The sequence below is a fragment of the Atheta coriaria genome, unplaced genomic scaffold (genome assembly GCF_025399875.1).
Source record: "Atheta coriaria isolate IRGN ID8LTWV9N9 unplaced genomic scaffold, Caltech_Dcor_3.1 hic_scaffold_8_pilon, whole genome shotgun sequence".
NCBI classification, from domain to species: Eukaryota; Metazoa; Arthropoda; class Insecta; order Coleoptera; family Staphylinidae; genus Dalotia; species Dalotia coriaria.
This window is the reverse complement of record NW_027045450.1, coordinates 7,835,889-7,852,456: the sequence shown is the minus strand read 5'-3', so window position 1 is coordinate 7,852,456 and position 16,568 is coordinate 7,835,889. Positions and strand designations below refer to the sequence as shown.

Here is a 16,568-nt window from a genome sequence, read left to right as displayed (position 1 = left end):
TAGGTTATGAAAATGTAATTTTTGACATTGTAACCTATAAAATGATACAAATAACCTGTAAATTAAACATAAAGTTATTTTTTAGGTTATTAATTGACAAATTTTGTGGTTAGTAAAACAATTAACAAAATACTTTAGTAAAAACTGTTTTCATCAAATAATATCAAGATTATTAATAATTTTTCTCTAAAAACCTCTAAATTTTCAAAATGGCCTCATTAAACATAACTCTACACATATACACATATATAACTGTCACAGATTCAGTTTAAGGAAAATTTACTACTAAAATTGTTTGTTTGCCGTAAAAGTGTTTGTCATTATCTTTATATAATTTTCATTTCATGATTAAATCTCTCTAGCAACAAAACCTTCCGTAATACACGTACCTTTGTTTCTCACTCGCTCAGAGAACGCTGTGTGCACGACGTGATACAGCGAATTGAATATCATTTTAATCGCTCAATTAGTTTTGCTTAATCGTTTGGTGCCGCCGACAGGAAGCCCACCGAAGGGATATCGTTGATGAGCGCCGAGTCGCGGGCCCTTTTTCATTCGCGCTCGTCATCAGCGTCACCATCAGCAGCATCCGTTATTTCCTAGCTTCCCCTGGGTGCCGACTTGCGTTTTGCCATCGTAAATGTGAAATTAATTTCGTTTTATTGCCGCGCGCGCTCGATGCAAACGCGATTCAAACGCAGAAACACATAAAATCGATAATTGACCAAGTTTAGGCAATTATTTGTAATGTATCAGTCTAGTGCAAGTTGATTTGTTGGAAAATCCACTAAGTTTTGATCTAATTGGGTCAAAAAGCATTGAATTAACAAGATTGTGTTATTGACAACAATTGATTGTAAGTATAACAAGTTTTTGTACAAAAATGATAAATTTTGTGCTTTTTGCAATTTTTGTTTTAGTTGTGTAAAAAATGGACACCAAACTAAAATCCCCACAAATTCCCCAAAAACCAAACATGGCCAAGCAAAATGGCACAGATTCCTACGTTCGAACATTCTTACACTTGCAACAGTAGTCGGTGTCCTCGGAGGAGTCCTTTTCGGTTTCATTCTACGCGCTGCTAGAGACGATCAATGGCCGCTGCGCCAAATCTCCTACGTCAACTTCATCGGAGACATTTTTCTACGAATGTTAAAATCCCTAATTCTTCCATTGATTGTATCCTCGTTAATCTCCGCCATTGGATCATTAGATCTTTCGCTCTCCGGAAAAATCGGTTACCGAGCTGTTTGTTACTACTTAGCAACGACAATCTGCGCGGTTATTTTGGGAATTATTGTTGTTACAATCGTGCATCCGGGAAGAGGCGACTCCGAATCGATTGCACGTGCTGGAATCTCTCGAAATGTCACTACAGTTGACACGCTGATGGATTTATTCAGGTAAGTGCTAAAAATAATTCAAAATGGCGTCCATCAAAGCAAAAATAACATTTCAATGTTATTCCGCACTTTAGGAACATGTTTCCACCGAATTTGGTGCAGGCGTGCATCCAACAAGTAAGTCACCAGTCGCCATTTTGTATAAACATCAATATTTATTCGATTTGATTGAATTTTAGTACCGGACGTTATTGCTAGCTCCATTGAAAGGCACTGGTATGATTTTAACCTCAAAATATATAAAAACAGCCATAAAATACTTATTTTTCACTAGGTGATATTCACACATGGACAATGTCACATGAATACGTCTCTGGGACGAATATCCTAGGCTTGGTGGTGTTCTCCACTGCTTTGGGGATATCCTTAGGCAAAATGGGCTCGTCCGCGGAGCCATTGATCACATTTTTTCAGGGCATGAGTGGCGCCATGATGACCATCACAAATTGGGTCATCTGGTTCTCGCCAGTCGGTGTATTCTTCTTAGTATCGTCAAAAATACTCGAAATGGAAAGTTTCAGTGTGGTTATTGGTCAACTTGGAATGTATTTCATGACTGTACTATTCGGGTTATCACTGCATGGGTTCATTGTGTTACCCATAATGTTTCTGATTGTGACTAGAAAGTCCCCGTTTAGATACCTTACTAATATGGGGCAAGCTTTGGCTACAGCATTCGGCACCGCATCAAGTTCGGCAACATTACCGGTTGCCATTAGTTGCCTTGAAGATAAAAACCACATTGATAGTCGTGTGGCACGTTTTGTGATGCCTATAGGTGCAACCATTAATATGGACGGAACGGCGCTGTATGAAGCCGTGGCGGCCATTTTCATAGCGCAAGTTAGAGGTATCTCACTCAGCTTGGGCAGTCTGGTTGCTGTCAGCATCACAGCTACAGCCGCAAGTATTGGCGCAGCTGGTATACCGCAAGCGGGTCTGGTAACAATGGTCATGGTGTTAGACACTGTTGGTTTACCAGCTGAAGATGTCACATTGATCATAGCCGTTGATTGGTTACTGTATGTTCACATAACCTTTCAATTTACAAACATAACCTTAATTCTATACTATTTTGTTACAGTGATCGTTTTAGAACAACAATAAACGTAATGGGAGACTCCTTGGGTGCTGGAATAGTAAACCACCTCAGCAAAGGAGAGTTATGAGTGTTTAAGACACCAATAACTGCATTAAACAATTATTTATTTCGTAATTAACCGCTTAACACTGTTTAGTTTGCGCCAACATGAATTATTCTCGCGTCAAATCGTTTCTTTCGCATTATTCATCATAAACCAAACCGAATAAAGTTTTGAATAACTCGAACGCTCATCATTCATCCACCTCTTGCATAATACTGCCGCACGAAAGCAAATCGACTTTTTTTGTTAATATTACATTGCACAATTATATATGTAGGACTCCTAGGCACCGAACTGATGCATAATATGAATTAATAAGTATTTAAATGAGAGTTGATCAATGAACTACTAAGTGCTAACATGTTTATCTTAACATAAGACACATTCAACGAGTACTCCTTAAGTTGGCTACAATTATAGTCATTGCAATATAGTTTCTTTAACATTAACAACTCCTTCTGACTTCTAATCGACTAAATATCTAAAACAATCCGTGCGAAAACTAATTCTCTTCATAAATTCAGTTACTTCATTAGTCAAAATGCAAAAATATAGCTTCAGTCCAATGTTTTATGATGAAGGCACTATTATTCTAGTATTAACCATAACCATTTGTTTTGGTTATTTTCTGCAGTTTCTCTACAATTCTCTGTTTGTGTTTGTTTTTTTTAAGTCATACCGCGAGTTTTACAAATAAAATTGCTTCCTTTTCGTGGCGTCCGGACTGATAAATAAATACACGTCATAAATGATAAGTTCTGTGATGTAAATGTATAGACCTAAAACGCGTACGCTGTCGAGTATGTAATTGTTTACAAATTCATCGACTCGGTCAGTTTCTTCCGTCGTTTGTTCAGCAGTGAATTGTTGGAGTTGTCCAGCGTCTTGATGCGTACAGCGTCGTAGTCGACGCGCATCGTCGCTAATGAACGAGTCATTTCCTCCTGGACTTCCGGCCACAGTTCCTCGCTTTCGCGTAACATGCTTTGTGTGTGTAGGGGTGTCGCTGGCACGGCCGTATATTGCTAAACACATAAATAAAGCATATTTGTTTAGTATGTGATAAGAATGCAAATGGTAGCGGGTTAAGTGACACTTACAGCAATCCATTTGTTTGCCATTACTTCATCGATGGTCAGACGAGATCCAGTCGCAATTTGTAGCATTCCTTTGATTAAATCTTTCGCATCATCGGTTACCTTAGCCCATTCCGGTTCCGGAAAGGTGTACTGTCCTAAACGAATGCGTTTTTTCATTCCGGGAGAAATCGCCAGGCCATGGTTGCTGTAAAATGGTGGAAATCCACACAACCTACATAGAATAATACACCGTTAGTTATAGTTTTACAGTTTTAAACAAGTAATAACTTACAGAATATACATTATCACGCCTAACGACCAAATATCACAGCTTTTGTCATATTTCTCCGGTCCCAAAACTTCGGGAGCTGTAATAAAACATAAGAATTGTAGGCAATTTGTTATACATGGCCTTTTTCAAAATGGCCGTTATCTTTTCACTCACCAACATAATACGGAGTGTAACACGGCGTTCGCAGATCGGAGTTCGGCAAATTCTCTTTGGCAAAACCAAAATCGGTGAGTTTCAGCACGCCCTGCGTGCCTTCCTTTGAGTAGAGTAGATTCTCAGGCTTCAAATCTCTGTGAGCAATGTTCATGCCATGTAGGCACTTAACAGCGATGCAAATTTCATGCATAACCTGCGCTGCCTCTGAAATTCAAATAGTATTGATAATAAGTGCGTAAAATTCATTGCTTGCGGCGCCATTTGCACCCGTTACTAATCACAACAAGCAAATAACAATCATCCGCGGTGTTTTACACGCAAGATTCGACGAATTCTACGCAAAACATCGGAGAAAAATTATAATATTGCAACTTAATATGTATGTACTACTAAGTAAACATTGAACATACTTCTAATAATTTGTTTGCATGGTGTTATCAATTTGCTTTCATTTTGTTCGTTTACTTAACCGTACAAACAAATAAACGGCGCGGTAATCGACGTAATATTACACAATATGTTAATAGACTTTCTGGGAAAAGTACTGAAAATAACCTTTTGTCCCTTAAGTCATAATATTGCACAAAAATATTGAGCAATGAACAATCAAACACCAATTCATTCATTCACAATTCATGAACTAAACATGGCAGAACAACCATTTCATCAGCAAATTCATCAAAAATGATTAAACTTTAATAATATTAATGATTTTTACCTCTCTCAGTAAAAGGACCATCCTTATTATCCTGCCTGTCCTGAATTCTTTGAAACAACTCTCCACCCTCCATACTAAAACAAAAGAAAGTTTTATAAGTAAACAAGTAGGCATTTGTTGTGCGTAAATCATTACCATTCCATTACAACTAGTATGCACTCTGTGTTAGCATAAATATTCTCATAAACGTCGATCACATTAACAACATGTATGCAGTGACTCACTTTCCAATGGAGTTCAGCCTCCCTGCGAGCTTTTGGCGAATCAACCAAGACCTGAACACAATTTTTAGGTTATCTATCTTTATTAATAACTAATAAGATCTAAACTTACTTTCAATGCATATTTCTCCTTGGTGGCTTTGGATGTACAAACAACAACTTTGCCATTGATTCCATATCCCAAAACCTTCCTGATATATCATAATCAGCGGTGATCTTCGACGTCTTCGATTGTTTGATTTGTCCGCTGATTTCATCCAGGAAACGTATCTTCGCTGGCGCAGGAAACATTTTTATATTTGTTGTTTGCACGTCGTAATCGCTGGTTTTTCCACACACACCAATTTCAGTTGTGTGGATTATAGCGTGTTTCGGCTGTTTTACGCAACACGCAACTTCACTCGCGGAGATAATTATTGATTATTGTGCGACGTTATGAAATTCGAAGCGAGTTCTTCAGCAGGCCGCGGTCGAGGGCATTATGCGATGGATTCAAAAAGGCAACGACGCGCTGGCACGCTGATGAATCGACTGATTCATAACTAATCCAAGCCGAATGCAAAAACACACGGGACGGGCAAAACGTTGTGGACGGCGTGTGGAAACATGCCACAAACAGGCGCAAACTATACGCTCACGCGCTTTACTTTGTTACAATGGACAGACGTGGATTTATTTGCGCAATTCTTCCACGAAAGATAAGTTTATGCAGGAATTTGGATTATTTTTAAGTAGAAAAGTGCAATATGACTTAAAATAGCGCACATCTGATTTAATTTAAGCTGGTACCATTTTAAATAGAGTAAATTCTATAAATAACCACAACTAAACCTAAGAAAAAGATGGTTTAAACACAAAACATATAAAAAAATCATTAAAAACCATTATTATATTCCAAACATTCACAAAATTTGTTTTATTAAAACCAAATTCTCACACTTTTCCACTCAAAATTTTAAATTTCTTGATTTTAAATCCGTTCCTGGGCAAGTAAACACATACCAGCCGTCATCATTCATTTCATGCATTGCAAACGTGTAACAAACACACAAATGAATCCGGATTTAAGTGTACTTTATTAAATTTGCCGAATTTCTACAGCCATTAAGTGCTAATTACAGTCTAGCACCCATTTTAACATTAAATATCTACTCAAACTTTGTGAAAATGGAAGAAAACACGTTTGGAGACTTCTACAAGGTAACCTGTAAAACAAAACATTGTTTTTCTTCTTTATTTTAACATAAATAATAATATTTAAGGAGGAATTTGACATTGATGAGTTTCTCAATAAACAAACCGAAACAAATGAACTCAAAGAGATTCTATACTCTTTGAATGAGATGAAGAATAAAAACGCCAATCAGATGACAACAGTGCTCAGAGAGAAAACTGATGCTGTTATTCTCATTGCTGAACAACTTCAGAGTTTGTATAAGAAGATTGATAATCTACAGAGTCCATTAGCACAGTTAAAAGAAGAAGTACAGGTAAAAAGCACAGGATTTTTGGTGAAAACTTTGTCTGAAATTCAATTTTTAGATTGTGACAACCAGAGTTCATGATACTGTGCATGCCTATGACAAAACAGAGTCTTACTATCAAGATATTAACAAAACCAAAGCAGATTTTGTTGCAATTCGTGCCTATAAAGTTGTAATCACACAAACACAACAACTTTTAAAGATATTGATGAATCAGGATGATGTTGACTTTGACACTCTTGAGAGATTGGTCTGCAAGTATGCTTTTCATGCATTTGTTCTCAACAAATTGAATATTGTTGATACAAGTGACACAAAAAAACCTTCAATTGATATCTCCATCAAATTGATATTGCGAGACAGTTTCTTGAAGGCACATTCAGCAGGAAACAGTGATAAAGTGATGAGAATTATTGATATGTTTGTGTATTTGGGTATGCTGGACATGTTAAAGGAAATTGTGTGTGATGACATTGTTAAACCAAAAGTTGCGCCTGTTTTCTGCGAGGAAAATCTTCGTGCGTGCGGGAATGATATGAGTTTAGTGTATGCACAGGCTCTGAGAGTGTTACAACATGATTTGAAACTTCTGAACAACATCATAAGGTAAAAAAATTACAGGAATCTGTAAAATTTTAATGCTATTTTTGTTTATTTTACTTAGAACTGAAAATATCAACCTGGATATCATCTTAGATTGTTACTGGAACGTCGTGGATAAACTTTTACGCACGAATTTGATTAGTATCACAGCTGCTGGTCATCCAGATGCGTTTTTCAAACATTTTAATCATACGCATGAATTTCTGCAGGAAATTGGTGTGATTCACGGTAATCGCGAGTTGTACAAACAACACCATAGTTTTATTGAGCATTTGAAGCGTTTTAACCTTTTGGTTTATTACGAAATACGGCATCAGTACGTTTCGAGCTCTTTTGAGTTGGTTATTATCAAATCTTCAGAGTTTTCTGATGTTGAACAACTTGAAAAAGTGTGCACAACGAAAACTCCCAGAGGAATCTTTAAACTGAAGTCAAGTCTTGCTCTAAACATATTAATAGAGTATTTATTTAGCGAAAAGGTGTTCATGAGTATAATTAGTGAACAGTTTGCGAAATCAGCGATGTTATTGACGGCGAGATATTCAAATTGGGTTCAAAAATGTTTGGTAAGATTTTATGCATTTTTATGAGAATAATATGTAATTATGTGAATGTTATTTATTATAGATGTCTTCTTTGGTAAAATATCCAAGATCACAAAAAAATATAACAATAGCAGTGTATTTAATAAGTGATCTTCAACTGTTGACTAAGTTTCTACCAGAAAACTACAAAAAAATCGACAGTGCAATCGACAACAATATTCGAAATGCTTTAGAAAGCAAGTTACAAGAAGATTTTGGGGATTTATATAAAGAAGTCTCCGATTATTTAATAAATTATCATCTGAATAAGATAAAGGATGATTTAAAGAATGTTTCGGACATTCCAAGGCTTTACCGCAAAACAAATCGTAGCGTGCCGCAGCAAGCAAGTTCATATGTAAAAGACGCGTTTAAAGAGATTGTAATACTAAGCAAAATGTTGCAAAATGAAGAGAAACAGGAAGGAAATCAAAGAATTTTACTTAAATTGTTGCAAAGCGCAACAAATGAATACAATTCAATGGTGCACGGTGTGCTGAATGCTGTTTTCAAAACAGAGGAGAGTTTGAAACGCCTGAAATCAAGAAATGTTACGTCTAATGAAAGTGGAGTATCGCAAGGATCCAGTGATGAAGCGAAAATTCGACTTCAAATTAAACTGGATGTCAAACAGTTTGTACAGAGTGTAAATAGCTTTAAATTGAGCAAATTGGATGGTGAATTGGAGGCGTTACTTGTACAAATTGAAAATTGTTGATTGAGATGACGATTTCATTGTATAATATGTTGTATTATTATGTTATACGGCTTTAATAATTTATTTATTATTCATTCCTTTATTCTCGGAGCTCATTGCAGTAGATGTCGCTGTCTGTCTTTTCAATCAAATATAACCTACAAAAGAAACAAATACAACAGAAAATTTTAACTTGAATTAAACAAATAAAACAGTTGTTTTAATAGGAATAATTTTGCGTGTATGATAAAATGTCTTCAGATGAAGAGGATTATATGTCTGACAAGTACCTATTCAAGTAAGAGCTGTTTTTAATTCATGTTTAAAACATTCACTGATAATAAAATGCATTTACTTTTAAAACTAGGGAATCAGAAGATGTGCGCCCTGGTTTACCAAAACGAAAAACTGATCAACGCGCATTTGAACAATACAAAAAACGATTGAAATCAACTATTCCAAACAAAAACGAACAAGAAGTGCTTAAAAGAGATGAAGGCCTCAACACAGCCATTGCCAGCACCAACAAAGGTTTTCAAATGCTGGCAAAAATGGGCTACAAAACAGGCACAAGCCTAGGTTCATCCAATACTGGCATAGTTGAACCTATAAGCATAAATCTAAAGTCAGATAAAGGTGGCTTAGGAAAGAAATCTAAAACTAACAGCATAAAAACACCCAAAATTGAAGTCACCAAAGAAATGGAAGAGGAATACAGAAGAGGTGTACAAGATAAAAAGAACATGCAGATGATAAGAAAGTTTTACTATAAGGCACAGACATGTTGCATGAATTTAGACCATCAGAATCATGTGAATCTGCCTGTGAAAGACTTTTATTGGCCTAGGAAACTTGTTGACAAGATGAAAAAGAAAAATAAAAAGAAATCAACAACAAAAGATGATGAAGAATATGATTCAGAAGAAAGAAGTGATAATGAAGAAGAACAAGACCTAGAGGAAGAGGAAGAAGAGATTAATGAAGAATTGTTGAAGGAAATTGTTGGACATTTGAGAGTAAATTATTTTTATTGTGTTTATTGTGCTGCAAAGGCTGCAGATCAAGAAGATCTAGATTCTTTTTGTCCTGGTGAGAGTTATGATGATCATGATATGGATTAAACATTTCTCAGACAATATTTTAGTTAGATGGCGTTACTGCGGGGGTTTATTCCTATTTATCCAATCATAACCTCTAAGTTTTAGTTCCATGTGATTATTTTTTCAACTTAACAAAAGTTTCCAAACGATTTAAACAATTTCAAATATAATATGAATATGTCCTCATCCACTATGGAGTTGGAAAATATTGTGCAGAGTTTATGTGACAGTGAATTATTATTTTATACTAACAAAGAATTGTTTAAAAGAAATTGGAATACAGACAATCATAACATTCCACATTTTCAAAGAAAAGAATTAATCAGATTGTTGGAGGAACATTTTTCATGGAAGGAATATGACTATTATGTATATTTACAATTAGTAAAAGATTGGGAAAATCTCGCTGATGTGAATTCAGCTTCATTGCATATATTAAATGCCTTAACATCAAATATTAAAGAAATTGTGATTGTTGCTATGGATATAATGAAGATTTTAGGCACCAGGATCAATTTGAATACATTAATGATGTTATACTTTCATGTACATGGACATAATCCACCAGATATGAGGTAATTTTGTTAATAAAAGTTTCAATTTGCTTTTTTAAGTCAAATTTACATAGAAAAATATCAATTTTGGACATAAACTGAAAAAAGCTTTTTTTTATTAAAAATTTAACAATTAAATGCTGTTTTCAATACTTTAAACTTAATTAATATTGTAAAATTATTTAATTTTTGCAGTTATTACGCATATTTGCTGCCAACAATCAAAACAATTTATGGAAATGATGGAATTAACATCGTTCAAGAAAACTGCACGAAAACTCATGCGCTTTTATACAAATTACATGCACTGAAGTTTAATCAAAGAATAACGTACTCTGTGTTTATTGAATCCATGCAACAAACTCCAAACTTTTCTGTGTATGAAGACACGCAATTAGTTACGTTATTATTGGAAGTAATTTGTAAACGACGTGAAAAGGTACTGCCATACGATCGTGCTGAAATCGAATTTGTGCTCAACAATTTGTCAGGAATTGACCCACCAGCAAGTAGATATTTAAAATATTTCTTATCACACATTTGTATCACGTTCAACCGAACAAAATCGAGTGAAGCCGATGAATATACTATGAACTTATTTCAAAGGATACAAAATAAGTGCATGTTGTTGCTGAGTGAAGAAGATACAATGAAAGTTGCGCGAGGTGCATTAATTTACACTGATTTCTACAATTGTGTAATTAATTCAAAGTATACAACAATGTATACATTAATGGAGACAGATATTTGTTATCCTAGGAAATCTAAAGTGTATCTGGAACTTACTAAACGTAAAATGTTAAACATTGGTGAATTGGATAATTTGCGATGCATTGTTTCACTGATAAACGACACCAATTTTTATCTATTTAAAGAAATACTTGGATTTTACGATTGGGCGACGATACTGACGAAAGAAAACTTTGTATGTTTTTATAATAATCTACAAGATGATTATTTGGAGGATAAAATTGACGTGTTGGTTCGAATGTTAATTACAAACTGGTTTAATGACGAAGTTGAACGTAAAAACTTGGTTAACGAAATTATAACCTCAATGTCGGCGATTCCACGAAAGTTGGGTTATGATTTGTACAGAAACCTGAAAATGATTCAATTTTTGTCTGTGGAATTAACAAATCAACAAGCTTTGAGTTTAACCATAGTGTTGATGAGTATTATCGATGAAATCAACGAGCCATGTGTGTTGGGAACAAATAAATCAAAATTACACGAGCGCATAATTGTGGTAAGTTCTGTTTTCTCTTTTATATTTGTTACTATAATGAATTAAACTATTTTGTGTGTTTTACAGACATCACTTGATTTACTAGTGAAATTATCAATAAATTTAATCGAAATAGATGAAAATAGGGTGGAGCAGATATTATCCTATTTAGAAAAAGGAATTTGTTGTAATAAAAGATACGCTGCGTATCAATCCGGGCTGTTGTATAGGAAATTCATCGCACAGCATTTTCCTAGGCACCACAATCAATTAACTAACTACATATATGAAGTTTTAAAGGCAGACTATTGCTTAAGCTCAAACCGCAAGTCAAATATGCGTCGCTGTCTTGAAAAACGTACTTTGATTTATGAATTTTGTTCGGCAATTCAACGAAGACCTGAACAAAAGCATTTCGTTCAGATTGTTTTCAATACTTGCTTTGACATTATGTCGAAGGCTTTAATCAATGATGATGTGCAAGGTGGGCTTGATAGTTACATCTTTTCTGTGAATTCATTAATGGCGGATGGGTGCATGAAAGAAGATACAAATGTCTTTATTCCTCAGTTTTTGGATTTCTGCCTACAAGCTGTTGATAAGTTTTCATCACATTTTGTGTATTGGTGAGTGTATTATAAAATTTGATATTATTTACATGATTATAGTAAATGTAAAACTGTTTTGTGACTTTTAGCAATGCAATTTACACACTTTTTGCTACATTGGTTCAGCGTATCCTGCCATATCAGGACAACACCAAGAACATGAACATTCAATGCTTAATCAAGTTTTGTCCAACCATTCTAACGTACTACAACGGAGAAATGGCCAGGAAAAGTTATATTTTGATTTGTTCGCTGTTACAACGTACCAATAACGAAAGGTTTCTGAATTACGATTCCAATTCAAGCGTAGAATTTATAAATAAGTTGTGGGAACATTTTACTCACTCGAATTCTGACAAACTATGCGGTTTTGAGACAGATAATGCCATAAAATTGTGGTTAAACTTAACTGCGCTCAAAGACACCGAAAACATGATGTCGTGTTGTCAAGGTATGACTTTTCAATGCAACAGCAAACAAAATAACTCATATAATTGTAATTTTTTGAATGTCAAGTATAAATTACTGGAAGGTCTAGCTAAAAAGTGTGATTATACGGGAAAACAACGCGTGTTACTTAAAAGTATTGCTGTAAATTGTTTCACAGAGAAATTTATACCAACATATGCTTGTAAAATGCGTATTTATCCGCCATCTTGTTTAAGAGTGTTTAGATTAAAAGAATTGACACTGGAACAAAGTATAAAACGAATTGTATCAGGGAGCAACTCAATTTATGACAAATTAACCGCTTTTGAATTTTTCTTTGATTATTTCATGCAAAAAGACCAAGTAAACGTGTTTATTCAAAAGTTCTTAAGGTTATTTATCGGAACATTGTTTTTTGAGGACAAAACACATAGTAAAATGGAAAGTTTAATGAGTCTCAACACAATTGTGTATTGTTTGGACAAAATGCCTATAAATAATCAAAGAAATCAATGTTTTCGACTGTTTGATGATGTTATAAGTGAAAATTTATCAACAAAACCAAATTTATTAGCTTTTGTTACAATTTTCTTCATAAAAATGAACTTGCAAGATGAAAAGAATAAAATCCAGGAAAATATTATCAATGGTTACTCAAAAATTGCCGAAAAATTAGACAAACTTGAACAGGAAGAAGCTGAAAGTGTTTTGCTAGCGTTCAAATATCTAAAACACATTAAAATTGAGAATAGTGAGAGAGAAAAACGAAAAATCGAAATATTTTTGATAGGTATGAAGTTTTTACATTCAATAATTTTATCTGAATGTGATTATCTCTTGCCTAATGTTTTGGATGCTTTAAATATTGATTATTCCTATATTTATATAACGGCAAGTGATCTACGAAGATTCCTGTTGTCCAAACATTTTCTCGATGAATATTTCCCATGTAAACGAAGCAAAATCATAGCTGGATTGAAATATTTGCGCTGGAAACATGTTAATTATATCGAATAAGATGATAATAATCGTAATGATGTGGTGATATTAATTGACTAGTAAAATAAGATCCATTATTGTTAAAAGCCCACGTGCGCATTTGCGTCCATTGTTTTTTGACTTTCGATGATTTCGTGCGTTTGGAAGTCGTTCAGTCAAAAAGCACGCCGGCCATCGGCATGAGCGGCATGTGGAACTTCGTCGTTTGCAGTCTGTTTGTCTTTCGTAAGTTTCTTTCATATATTCGCATCGAAAATGTAATTATTGTCATTATTATAATGATAGATGAATTGTGTGCAATGGCGCGCGGCGAATTCATTTGTTTTCGGTGTGTTTTAGTGCCGTGCGCTTGCGTTGCCGACTTTTATGAAATGTACGAAAAGGTCTCATCGCAAGCGTGGAGTTTTGTATCTTTTGCGACGCGCACCGAACAGAATCTGCATGATTGTATGCACAAAGAAGTCTCTTATTATTTGTATTCTAAGTAAGTACGCCGTTTTATATGTTAGGTAAAAACAATAAAAAGTTATGTATACATTTCTAGGGGAGGTAAAGAACAGCGCATTTTCAATCGTGACTTGGCAGGATTAAACCGCAGCGGATTTAATCACAATTTGCCTACGGTGATGGTGGTACACGGCTATACGGATAGCAGAAAGAGAGCAATCATTGTGCGGCTGCGTTCCGGTAAGAGATTGCTTCATTGTTAATTACTATGCTCGTAATTAAAATAATGTTATTATACAATTGCAGAGCTGGTGGATAAACTAGATGCGAATGTGATCGTTGTTGATTGGCATCGCGCAGCGGGACAGATTTACTTCACCGCTGTTTCGAACACTTATCATGCGGGCGAACAACTCGGCGAGTTTTTACAGTTTTTGGAAGATGTCGGTTATGATTTGGACAAAGTTCATTTGATTGGGCATAGTTTAGGTGCACAAATATCCGGTGTAGCTGGAGGCAGAGTTGAAGGACGTGTTGGACGCATTACAGGTAAATAAACGTATAAATTTTGCGATTGTTAACCGCCATCTTGTAATTTTAACCTTAAACACACAAATTTATCATAATTTTTATAGGTTTAGATCCAGCAGGACCTTTATTTGAGTTCATAGACAAAAGAAACACGTCGATGTCTTTGGACAAAAGCGATGCTCGTTTCGTAGATGTAATTCACTCTGCGATGGGTTCTTTCGGTGTGATTAAACCTATCGGTCACGCTGATTTCTATCCAAATGATGGTTTAGCTCCTCAACCGGGATGTACTAATATAATTCTAGCTGGTAAATCTTAATTATCCTAGAAAACACTTGAAGAAACTAATAATATCTTAAAATTTTAGTTTCTTGTAGTCACATTCGTTCAGTTGACTTTTTTGTTGAATCATTGGATAAAACTCTACCGAAATACATGTCAAGATCTTGTACAACATGGAAAGAGTATCATTTATTTAATTGTTCAAAAGAAAACGTGGTACCAATGGGATATTACACGCCGAGAAGGTAATTAATGCATTTTAGACTTTTTTGTGAGAAATTTGTTGACATCCGTGAAATAATTAACAATTTGGGCATTTAGCGCGAGAGGATTATATTATGTGCAAACAAATCCGGATGAACCTTATGGAATGGACGGAAAGTTTTACAAACGCACATTTTTAGTGTTCGACCATCATAATTTCCATTAAAAATAACGTTAATCTTTAATAAACTAATTTTTTGCAATGATTTTGCTTGTTTTTAACCATAAAACAACTAAAATGTGATTGTTTATTAATACTTACGTTAGATTGATTGTTTATGACCTTAGAAGTATTGCATTTATTCATTTAATTTTCGTTTTTGGTTCTTTCGTTGTTTTTGTTGTAATTTTAAATTTTATTCTTACTCAATATTTACAAGTTATAGTTACAAACTTTATCGGTAGGTGACTCTAGGTGTATGAATCTACACCATAAATGTTTTCAGCGCTCAGAGTTTGTTGCAACCGACCAAGAAAACTCTTCCCTGTTTCTTGACGACTTGGCGTATCGCCGAATTTTCATATGCAAACATTGCACAGACAGACAACCAGACGCGAGCCGAACCTTGCATAGCCTTAGTAAAAATAAATTGGTTTTTGTGTTGTGTTTGCTGTTGTTTTGAAGTTTAGAACTTAATTGTGGTTTAAAGTCCATTTGTGGCCTGACATTCGATCACCTTTGATCACCTTTCGTCTTCACTTCCGGTTTTGTTTCGATCGGATGTGTTTTGTATTCAAAATTCCGAGTCAAACCAAAAGGTCACTGCATTTCGAAGCAGTAATAATTTATTGGTGAATGTTGTTGGATGTGCCAATGAGGGCACGTCGTGTGCTCAGCCCATAGGCAGTCACAGGTATGACGTCCGATTATTTTTTGTGTATTGTTTTTTTGTAGTGAATTGTCGCGCTTAATGTTTACAGGACGTTGGCAGTCGGCGTTTAAGTGCACGGGAGGTTTTTTTGTGAAGAAGATGCCCAAAATCAAGATGACTAAGAAGCGAAGGAAGGTGGCTGATGCGCATGGAGAGGAAATGAAGAAAAAACAACAGATTATTACAAATTTCTGTGAGGTAATGTTATTTTTATTAGTTTGTATTAATTCAGTTGTAGTATTAAGTGAAATATTGGCAATATTAATGTTTGTAGTTGATACATATTTATTTGACAAAATTTTGATTCAACTACTATATCCGGTCTTATCTTCATTTGAAATGATAAGAAAGAAAAAAAACATTTTATTGCAAATATTTAAGGTGGTAAATGTTGTTTAGAAGTATATTTAGAGTGTACAACAAAAATTACATCGATATGTTTATTGGTTTATAAGCAAATTGAGGTTAAAACATTAACGGCCATTTTGAATAAAAATTTTGACATTTACCGATGCATCGGTGCTAAACTTTTTAAAACTTTCCAGAATGTATAAAAATTAAGTCTTCTCTTAATCACTTTTCTTTTTACGCGTTTTTATGTAAACATTTATTAATTTTTACTAACGAAATTAGCAAAAGAAGTTTGAAAGAAACTATGATGACGTAATATGACATTTGACAACTTAAACAAAAGTTGTTATTATCAATATAAAAAATACCGCTCTTTGCGCATTGATTGCTGTTTATCGAGTGCTACACTTTCAATCACCTGTGAGTAAGACGAATATTTTTGCGCTTATAAAACGCAGAAAAACGAATCGTGCGCCCCAGACGCGACGTCACCGACGTCATTACTCGTACACCGACGTGGG

The 16,568-nt window shown here is 34.8% G+C and overlaps 7 protein-coding genes across 7 annotated transcripts in view; 6 read left to right on the top strand and 1 right to left on the bottom strand.

Moving 5' to 3' along the window:
- The first annotated feature begins 342 nt into the window (after nt 1–342).
- On the top strand, nt 343–2,732 carry LOC135797851 (excitatory amino acid transporter 1-like). Its single transcript, XM_065310405.1, has 6 exons — nt 343–856; nt 921–1,403; nt 1,478–1,520; nt 1,583–1,619; nt 1,678–2,425; nt 2,488–2,732. Exons 2-6 carry the CDS (start codon nt 1,150–1,152, stop codon nt 2,570–2,572), a joined length of 1,167 nt encoding a protein of 388 aa, XP_065166477.1. The 5' UTR covers nt 343–856; nt 921–1,149; the 3' UTR covers nt 2,573–2,732.
- On the bottom strand, nt 2,593–5,562 carry LOC135797852 (MAP kinase-activated protein kinase 2-like). The gene is given in 8 exon segments (XM_065310406.1): nt 2,593–3,573; nt 3,649–3,859; nt 3,920–3,995; nt 4,073–4,279; nt 4,794–4,867; nt 4,929–5,068; nt 5,127–5,206; nt 5,209–5,562. Coding segments are annotated over 8 exon segments (1,098 nt in total). The 5' UTR covers nt 5,306–5,562; the 3' UTR covers nt 2,593–3,360.
- A 128-nt stretch (nt 5,563–5,690) lies between these two features.
- Cog2 (conserved oligomeric Golgi complex subunit 2) lies at nt 5,691–8,462 on the top strand. Its single transcript, XM_065310397.1, has 5 exons — nt 5,691–6,214; nt 6,277–6,504; nt 6,557–7,104; nt 7,163–7,667; nt 7,729–8,462. The coding sequence occupies exons 1-5, from the start codon at nt 6,182–6,184 to the stop codon at nt 8,401–8,403; spliced, it is 1,989 nt and encodes a 662-aa protein (XP_065166469.1). The 5' UTR covers nt 5,691–6,181; the 3' UTR covers nt 8,404–8,462.
- Nucleotides 8,463–8,508: 46 nt separating this feature from the next.
- LOC135797854 (G patch domain-containing protein 11) lies at nt 8,509–9,518 on the top strand. The gene is made up of 2 exons (XM_065310408.1): nt 8,509–8,680; nt 8,750–9,518. The coding sequence occupies exons 1-2, from the start codon at nt 8,634–8,636 to the stop codon at nt 9,501–9,503; spliced, it is 801 nt and encodes a 266-aa protein (XP_065166480.1). The 5' UTR covers nt 8,509–8,633; the 3' UTR covers nt 9,504–9,518.
- On the top strand, nt 9,517–13,335 carry LOC135797845 (uncharacterized). Its single transcript, XM_065310391.1, has 4 exons — nt 9,517–10,057; nt 10,232–11,285; nt 11,352–11,890; nt 11,962–13,335. Exons 1-4 carry the CDS (start codon nt 9,654–9,656, stop codon nt 13,316–13,318), a joined length of 3,354 nt encoding a protein of 1,117 aa, XP_065166463.1. The 5' UTR covers nt 9,517–9,653; the 3' UTR covers nt 13,319–13,335.
- On the top strand, nt 13,330–15,030 carry LOC135797853 (lipase member H-like). Its single transcript, XM_065310407.1, has 7 exons — nt 13,330–13,525; nt 13,640–13,784; nt 13,845–13,987; nt 14,054–14,296; nt 14,383–14,586; nt 14,646–14,805; nt 14,882–15,030. Exons 1-7 carry the CDS (start codon nt 13,480–13,482, stop codon nt 14,988–14,990), a joined length of 1,050 nt encoding a protein of 349 aa, XP_065166479.1. The 5' UTR covers nt 13,330–13,479; the 3' UTR covers nt 14,991–15,030.
- Nucleotides 15,031–15,787: 757 nt separating this feature from the next.
- cnc (NFE2 like bZIP transcription factor cap-n-collar) overlaps nt 15,788–16,568 on the top strand; it is a 28,199-nt gene continuing 27,418 nt past the window's right edge. The window contains exon 1 of the mRNA XM_065310394.1: nt 15,788–15,894. Coding sequence (XP_065166466.1) covers nt 15,796–15,894 — 99 coding nt within the window. The 5' untranslated portion in view covers nt 15,788–15,795. The remainder of the gene's footprint in view (nt 15,895–16,568) is intronic.

What these genes read in the sequence shown, in the direction of transcription:
- LOC135797851 (XM_065310405.1), top strand. Translation starts at nt 1,150, where the DNA reads ATGTTAAAATCCCTAATTCTTCCATTGATTGTATCCTCGTTAATCTCC. An exon ending in ACGCTGATGGATTTATTCAG is followed by an intron (nt 1,404 to 1,477) that starts GTAAGTGCTAAA and finishes TCCGCACTTTAG; the next exon opens with GAACATGTTTCCACCGAATT. An exon ending in TGCAGGCGTGCATCCAACAA is followed by an intron (nt 1,521 to 1,582) that starts GTAAGTCACCAG and finishes ATTGAATTTTAG; the next exon opens with TACCGGACGTTATTGCTAGC.
- Cog2 (XM_065310397.1), top strand. Translation starts at nt 6,182, where the DNA reads ATGGAAGAAAACACGTTTGGAGACTTCTACAAG. An exon ending in AGTTAAAAGAAGAAGTACAG is followed by an intron (nt 6,505 to 6,556) that starts GTAAAAAGCACA and finishes TTCAATTTTTAG; the next exon opens with ATTGTGACAACCAGAGTTCA. An exon ending in CTTCTGAACAACATCATAAG is followed by an intron (nt 7,105 to 7,162) that starts GTAAAAAAATTA and finishes TATTTTACTTAG; the next exon opens with AACTGAAAATATCAACCTGG.
- LOC135797854 (XM_065310408.1), top strand. Translation starts at nt 8,634, where the DNA reads ATGTCTTCAGATGAAGAGGATTATATGTCTGACAAGTACCTATTCAA. An exon ending in TCTGACAAGTACCTATTCAA is followed by an intron (nt 8,681 to 8,749) that starts GTAAGAGCTGTT and finishes TTTTAAAACTAG; the next exon opens with GGAATCAGAAGATGTGCGCC.
- LOC135797845 (XM_065310391.1), top strand. Translation starts at nt 9,654, where the DNA reads ATGAATATGTCCTCATCCACTATGGAGTTGGAAAATATTGTGCAGAGT. An exon ending in TACACGAGCGCATAATTGTG is followed by an intron (nt 11,286 to 11,351) that starts GTAAGTTCTGTT and finishes TGTGTTTTACAG; the next exon opens with ACATCACTTGATTTACTAGT. An exon ending in TCATCACATTTTGTGTATTG is followed by an intron (nt 11,891 to 11,961) that starts GTGAGTGTATTA and finishes TGTGACTTTTAG; the next exon opens with CAATGCAATTTACACACTTT.
- LOC135797853 (XM_065310407.1), top strand. Translation starts at nt 13,480, where the DNA reads ATGAGCGGCATGTGGAACTTCGTCGTTTGCAGTCTGTTTGTCTTTC. An exon ending in CATTGTGCGGCTGCGTTCCG is followed by an intron (nt 13,988 to 14,053) that starts GTAAGAGATTGC and finishes ATACAATTGCAG; the next exon opens with AGCTGGTGGATAAACTAGAT. An exon ending in TACTAATATAATTCTAGCTG is followed by an intron (nt 14,587 to 14,645) that starts GTAAATCTTAAT and finishes TTAAAATTTTAG; the next exon opens with TTTCTTGTAGTCACATTCGT.